We start from the raw sequence: 7,500 nt of genomic DNA, 5'->3' as shown, positions 1-7,500 counted from the left end.
ACACACACACACGCACACACGCACACACACACACACACACACACACACACACACACACACATACACACACACACACACACACACACACACACACACACACACACACACACACACACACACACACACACACACACACACACACATACACACACACACACATGTAGCCAGCTGAAGTTCACAGTCGAGTGCTAGAGTCCCGTTCTCAGGTTTTCTCAGGTGTTTTTTTCGATGGCTGGGTCATTTTCTCGGCTGAGGACCACATTCCCCTCCTTGAGTTATAGGGGGTCACGGGTCTCGGGTGAAACACAGTTAAACTCCCTCTTTTTTCTCTTTTCTTTGATTGGGCACATCTTCTGCCCACTGAGACAATTATCGAGACCTTTTGCCACACAAACTGTAGCCATTGTGGAGCCACTGTCTTGTGGAGATGGTGTTTAGTGTTCATCTGTTCCTTTCTCACAGATGAACCAAGGGCCTCACAGGGACAGCCAGCTGTCTGACACAGTGCTCCACCCCTCTGTTTACTAGTCCTGTGCCCACAGCCCTGAGTTCAACTAGAACTCATAATTACACCATGGTTCAGCCTTCTTCTTTTTATGATCTCTGTATCTCTGTATCTCTGTATCTCTCTCTCTCTCTCTCTCTCTCTCTCTCTCTCTCTCTCTCTCTCTCTCTCTCTCTCTCTCTCTCTCTCTCTCTCTCTCTCTCTCTCTCTCTCTCTCTCTGCCGCTCTCTCCTTGATCCCAGCTCTGATCCCACTCACTCATGTGCTCTATCCCTCCCACCCTGTTTGTGGGCGATCAGTTCTCTCTCTCTTTTGAGGCACTAGGAATACAGAATGCCTTGAAGAAGGTTGGCTCCCAGTATGAACTTGATGAACTCTGTCTCTGAAGTCTGTTATTTTCTTTGTCTTCCTGATAGTCACTGATAACAAACAAGTGCATGCCAACACAGAAACGGTTGTTTTGGACACAGTGAATTTATCTTACCACCACGTCTCCAGGCAATGTAATTGCTCGGTTATTGTAGTGAGTAGGTTTAAATGCCTCTCTCTCTCTCTCTCTCTCTCTCTCTCTCTCTCTCTCTCTCTCTCTCTCTCTCTCTCTCTCTCTCTCTCTCTCTCTCTCTCTCTCTCTCTCTCTCTCTCTCTCTCTCTCTCTCTCGCTCTTTCTTTATGAAGCCGGGGTAATTTACACCTTCAACATGTGGGTGTGTCTTTGTCTGTGCGTGTCTGTGTATGTGCATGTGTGTGTGTGCGTGTGTTGCAGGAAGGAGATGGGGAGATGGACGTTACGTCTCTCGCTGGGGCTGGGGCTTCTCGCGGCCCTGCTGACCAGCTTCTGCTCTGCTGATGGTGAGGAAGATGAGCCACAGTCACACTGCCAATCCCATCCCAAAGATGACTGTCTGTCTGCATGCTAGGACAGAGTCAACGCCCAGTAGGGTGGTTTTAAAGGGCGGTAAAGCCTCGTAAAACTATAAACATGTAGTCGAGTCGTATCGTCGCGTTTCTAAGGTTTTGATGGTCTGTTGGCGCCAGGGCCCAGATTTATAACGTTGTGTTGTCTCCTTTACCTTTAATGTTACATTCAGAGCATTTAGCAGACGCTTTTATCCAAAGCGACCTATAATAAGTACATTTGTCAGAAGAAAGAACAAACAATATATCGCTGTTGGTACAGTAAGGATGTTCAGAGAAGCAAGTGCCGAGCACTAACGATCACTAGGTTAACGCATTCCCTGTACGCAACAAAGATAGCTAGGATAAGATGCTACTCGATGCAAGGTACTACTTTTAAGTGCACAGATGTTTATCAAACATATATACTCTGAACAAGTGAGTCTTGAATTGTCTCTGCGTTGCATATGCTGGCTGCACTGGGATGTTTGAGGTTCTGGTAGGCCTTCACCATTTTTTAAATGTATCTGAGTAATACACAAGCAACGCATGGAAGTTATGAAAAATCAGCACAAAGTTGTCACCACACTTATGTGAATTTGTGATGGCTGAGGAAAATGATTTGAAAATTATCATTATATGCATTCCTGGTTACCCCATCATTCATCTGTGTGCTAAACACTTTGTTAACTGTCTTGTGAAAGTCAAGGGCCCTATGTTTACTGACGTGTTGATGACTGCATTGAGAATGACAAGTTGCTGTCAGCTAATATGGGAAAGGCTGACAACATCCTGTGTGTGGGGCAGACTATCTGCTCTTGGCTTCTGTTCCGTTCTTGACTATCTGCATTTCCCTTCCTCTCCCCCTGACCCCCGTTTCCCCCCCCCCCACAGGGAACTACTGCCTGCTGTCCAAGGCCAGCAATTGCTCGTCATGCATTCGCTCCGGCGTGGGCTGTGCCTACTGCTCAGATGAGGTATGGAGGCCGGCAAGACTCAAGAGTCTCCCCAGGGGGTTCCCCAGGGGGAGAGCGCGTACCATTAATGCCCGGTCCTTACCGCAGCGACCCGGGTTCGATTCCTGCCCGTGGTCCTTTGCTTCATGTCTTTCCCTCTCTCTCCCTTACCTTTCTGTCTTCCTCACGCGACAATAAAAAAAGAGTAAAACCTTAAAAAATAAATCGTAAAAAACAGAAAGTCTCTCCCCAGCTGCTAAGGGAGGGTCAATAGTTGAAAGGAGTTTGACCCATCCCGATTTATTTAACATCCTCTCTGTCTTTATCTTGGTGGGTCTGAAGCTAACTATGGTCTCTGGCTCCTCTCAAGCTAAGTGTCTTTGTGAGTGTGCCGTATTGTACAGGGAGGTTTACTGTTAATCACTAGCTGAACAAGACCCACCTCATTCAGCTCAGGAAATCATCTTTCTCTAAAAGTTGCAAAGACTGAACTTTCTAGTAAGATTCTCATTGGTTTACTTTGCTACATTGAATTTACTGCAGTGTGACTAAATGTCTTTCCAGTGGGCTATTCTCATGCCGATGATGTGAAAAGTGTGACACCATCTATACAAAGGTTGCCAATACAGAAGATGTCTCGGTGATATCTGTAACTTAAGTTGCTTAAAATAATAATTGTTTTTTTGTGTTGTTTTTTTAAATTGTTTTTTCTTGATGCCCTTCTCAGCCAGCTGTGAAATAAGTTGATGTTTCAGAGCTCAACTGCTCTGAATTTAAACGATTCCATCCATTAATTGAATGTGTTTAATCCTGGCAAAAATGTGGTTTCTCCCAAGACCTTCAAAGCCGCCCGCTGCGACCTGACTGAGAACATCCGCGCCCATGGGTGCAGCGCTGCCGGCATCATCACCGCCACCAGCAGCAGGAAGATGGAACTGGTAGGACTCCTCCTCCATCTCCTCCTCTCCCTCCTCCACCTCCTCCTCCTCCTCCTCCTCCTCCTCCTCCTCCTCCTCCTCTATCTCTTCCTCCTTCTACTCCTCCTGCTCCTTCTCTTCCTCTAACTCCTCCTCCTCCTCCTCCTCCTCCTCCTCCTCCTCCTCCTCCTCCTCCTCCTCCTCTTCTATCTCTTCCTCCTTCTACTCCTCCTGCTCCTTCTCGTCCTCTAACTCCTCCTCCTACTCTTCCATCTACTCCTCGTCCTCATCCTTTCCTCCTCATCCACCTATTCCTCCTCCTCCCCATCTCTTCTTATCCCTATTTTATCTCCTCCTCCTCCTACTCCTCCTGTTCCACTTCATCCTTCTCCTCCTTCTCTAACTCCTCCTCCTATTCTTTTTAATCCTCCTCCTCCTCCTCCTCCTCCTCCTCCTCCATCTCCTGATGATAATGATGATGATGATAATGATGATGACGATGTTGGTGTTTCTGCACTCTAACCTGCATATCACCAAGTATCCTTGAGCGAGGAGCCTAACATCGATCTGCTCATGAATGAGAAAAAACAACAAGACCCATGAGTCGCTTTGTATCAAACCAACCAAACTCCCTTTGAAGAGGCATCCCTTGTCCATCCGGACCCACCTGTGGCTGAGTACAGGTGTGTACTCACACCTGTACTCCCCCCCCCCCCCCCCCCCCATCCCCCTCACAGGCGCAGCGCATCGAAAAGTCGCGGGCCGAGGCCCAGGTCTACCCCCAGCAGATGACCATGAGCTTCCTCCCCGGAGAGGCGAAGGAGCTGGACATGGAGGTGTTTGCACCGGAGAAGGGCCCTCTGGACCTGTACATCCTCATGGACTTCTCCAACTCCATGAGCGACGATCTGAAGAGCCTCAAGAGCATGGGTGCAACGCTGGGTGAGTAGTGGGCACGCCGCTGCCGCCCCTCCGGCCCCAACGCACATCGCCCACGTTTCGCATCCAAAATAGACAGTGGAGATGCTGCGATACAATTTTGAATAATTTTGGATGCACTCGGCCGATTCCGAGTGTATTCAGATGTGTCAAGGGTTCTCTTACGATGACAGCAATGTACAGTCTTAACGTCTACATTTTTCAGAACTAGATAACTCACACATGTCATCTATAATTATAATATTACATTTGTATTCTTGTAGTTAGGCCGAGTACTGTGTTTGTGTGCGAGGATGTACGACAAACTATAAGTGAGCCTCTGATCTTCGGGGCGGAGCCACTCGTTGACGCTGTGGCTTCCGACGGTTTCTCTCTCTAGCCGAGCTGGTGCAGAGTCTGTCCGACGACTACACCATCGGCTTCGGGAAGTTCGTGGACAAAGTGGTGGAGCCGCAGACGGACATGAGGCCCGAAAAGTAAGAGGAGAGCAGCGCTGTGAGCCTCGTGTTTAAACGGCTTCGTCCCACCCAAGGGTCTGATGGTGGCCGAGATGGAAGTCAGTCCCATCTGGGGTTACCACGTGTGTGTGTGTGTGTGTGTGTGTGTGTGTGTGTGTGTGTGTGTGTGTGTGTGTGTGTGTGTGTGTGTGTGTGTGTGTATTGTGTATGTCTGTGTGTGCGTTGCCTAGGAATGTTGGTCCCCTGCTTCAACAAATCATGCAACCGGCTGTCGACGTGCACATTTCTAAAAAAAACAAGTCACACGACTGGCGTCCATCTTGGATTTCAAAGCGCCAGTGTGTGAGCGCCATTTTGAACCGCCCAGGGGTTGACCCTCTGTCATTCTCGTCTCCTCGTCTCCTCGTCTCCTCAGACTGGCGAAGCCGTGGCCCGACAGCGACCCTCCGTTCTCCTTCAGGAACGTCATCCCGCTCACCGGCGACGCCGAGTCCTTCAACAGTAAGCTGCAGGGGGAGCGCATCTCTGGGAACCTGGACGCTCCGGAGGGGGGCTTCGACGCCATGCTGCAGGCCACCGTGTGCTCGGTCAGCATCCTCTCTCTGTCTGTGTGTGTGTGTGTGTGTGTGTGTGTGTGTGTGTGTGTGTGGTTGTGTGTGTGTGTGCGTGTGCGTGTGTGTGTGTGTGTGAGCATGAGTGTGTGTGTGTGCATGAATGTGTGTGTGTGGGGGGTTGTGTGTGTATGTCAGTGTGTCTGTCTGTGTGTGTCTGTCTGTGTGTGTGTCTGTCTGTGTGTGTGTGAGTGTGTGTGTGTGTGTGTTACAATGACGCTGGGATATTTCGTAATATGAGTGTTCGAAAAATCTGAAAGTTCGTCGGATCCATCCCTCTCGGACGGATCCGACGAATCCCGCTCCAACGTCGGCAACCGTGGTTACCGACGTTCACGGCTCGTGTCCCCCCCCCCCCCCCCCCCCGCCCCCTCCTCCCCCTCCAGAATCAGATCGGCTGGCGTAACCACAGCACCCACCTGCTGGTGTTCTCCACCGAGTCGGCCTTCCACTACGAGAACGACGGCGCCAACGTTCTGTCGGGGATCCTGCCGCGCAACGACGAGCAGTGCCACCTGGACGCCAGCGGCGGGTACACCCAGGACACGACCCAGGACTACCCCTCGGTGCCCACGCTGGTGCGGCTCATGGGGGAGCACAACATCATCCCCATCTTCGCTGTCACTGCCCACTCCTACGACTACTACGAGGTGAGGGGTGTGTGTGTGTGTGTGTGTGTGTGTGTGTGTGTGTGTGTGTGTGTGTGTGTGTGTGTGTGTGTGCGGTAGGGTGGCTGGGTGGGTGGGTGGGTGTGTTTGTGTGTGTGTGTGTGTCTAAATGTGTGTGTGTGTGTGTGTGGCGAGTTTATTGATCACTTTAAGGAAGTGTGTGTCCTTGAGTGCGTGCGTGCGTCTGTGTGTCTCTGGATTTGTGTGTTTGTGTGTGTGTGTGTGTGTGTGTGTGTGTATCAATCTGTGTGTGTGTGTGTGTGTGTGTGTGTGTGTGTGTGTGTGTGTGTGTGTGTGTGTGTGAATGTGTGTGTGTGTGTGTGTGTGTGTGTGTGTGTGTGTGTGTGTGTGTGTGTGTGTGTACACGCGTGCTCGTGTGTGGAGAGCTTATCGGTCAGTTTAAGGCTTCTCCTGACTCTGTGGTCTTCCAGTTCTTCCAGCCTCGTTGACTTCTTCTCGTATCCTGACAGAAACTCCAACAATACTTCCCCATCGCCGAGCTGGGGCTTCTGGACGAAGACTCCTCCAACATCCTCAGCATCCTGAGATCGGCCTTCATTGTACGGCTTCTTCTCCTCTCAGTGTTTCCCGTAGATGCATCCAGCAGCGCCCTGCTGGATTGTCAGCGCCACTGCAACAAAAAATAAGAAAAAAAGTTTCTGCAAAGTTCAAGGCACATTGGCACTATGATCTGGTCTTAGCAGATACCTTGACTCTGTTGGTTGTTATGTCATATTTGGAAGCTCAATCTGTACATTTCACCCCCAATAAATCTCACCAGAAGTAGCCATTTAAAGGGTACTTTTTCAAAAATTACTTCCGGGGGGGGGAATCTAGGGGAAACACTGCCCTCTCTCACCAAACGGTGCCCGAGCTCAGTGATCCATTTCATGTTTTACATTTACTTTGAGGGCATTCAGCAGATGCTTCTATCCAAAGACACCTACAATAAGTACATTTGTCAGAGGGAAGAGAAACAACATTATTTCGCTGTCGGTACAGTAAGGATGTTCATAGAACCAAGTGCCAAGCACTAACAACCGCCAGGCTAACCCATTCGATCGAACAAAGATAGCTAGGGCAAGACGCTACACAATGCTAAGTACTATTTTTAAGTACCAGCACATAGAAACGTACATCCTACACATGGGACCTCCACCTCGTTCTGGAAATCTCCCTGGTTTTATTAAGCAACACAAAATGTGTCCGTACAACTTGGCATTTGATCCTTTAATCCTTTAAGCAGACGGTGCATCTGTGTATTATGGCCCGTCAGAAAGAATCAGATTCAGAATCAGAATGAATCGTATTGTTTACAAGAGTTATTATTAACAGAGTCCCGCATGTCTGCGTCTGATGTGTGTGTGTTTGTGTGTGTGTGTGTGTGTGTGTGTGTGTGTGTGTGCGCGCGTCCCTGCAGAGTATCCGCTCCAAGATGAGCATCCGGGCGGAGCAGCTTCCCCAGGCCTTCAAGGCGGAGTTCCTGAAGGCCGGTGCGGTGGCCGAGTACGGGGCGTTCAAGGTCAAGCCCGGTCAGATCGTGAGTGGATGG

At 49.8% G+C, this 7,500-nt stretch overlaps 1 protein-coding gene across 5 annotated transcripts in view; it reads left to right on the top strand.

Moving 5' to 3' along the window:
* The window catches only part of itgb4 (integrin, beta 4), a 39,720-nt gene that overhangs the window by 4,465 nt on the left and 27,755 nt on the right, over nt 1-7,500 (top strand). For all 5 annotated transcript variants that reach the window (XM_030339602.1, XM_030339603.1, XM_030339599.1 and 2 more), the window contains 9 exons: nt 1,269-1,354; nt 2,294-2,376; nt 3,192-3,293; nt 4,010-4,214; nt 4,591-4,687; nt 5,085-5,256; nt 5,667-5,930; nt 6,419-6,508; nt 7,369-7,488. In XM_030339602.1, coding sequence (XP_030195462.1) covers nt 1,269-1,354; nt 2,294-2,376; nt 3,192-3,293; nt 4,010-4,214; nt 4,591-4,687; nt 5,085-5,256; nt 5,667-5,930; nt 6,419-6,508; nt 7,369-7,488 — 1,219 coding nt within the window. The remainder of the gene's footprint in view (nt 1-1,268; nt 1,355-2,293; nt 2,377-3,191; nt 3,294-4,009; nt 4,215-4,590; nt 4,688-5,084; nt 5,257-5,666; nt 5,931-6,418; nt 6,509-7,368; nt 7,489-7,500) is intronic.

This window comes from Gadus morhua, chromosome 18, assembly GCF_902167405.1.
Source record: "Gadus morhua chromosome 18, gadMor3.0, whole genome shotgun sequence".
Taxonomy (NCBI): Eukaryota; Metazoa; Chordata; class Actinopteri; order Gadiformes; family Gadidae; genus Gadus; species Gadus morhua.
This window is presented reverse-complemented; position numbering and strand designations above follow the sequence as displayed.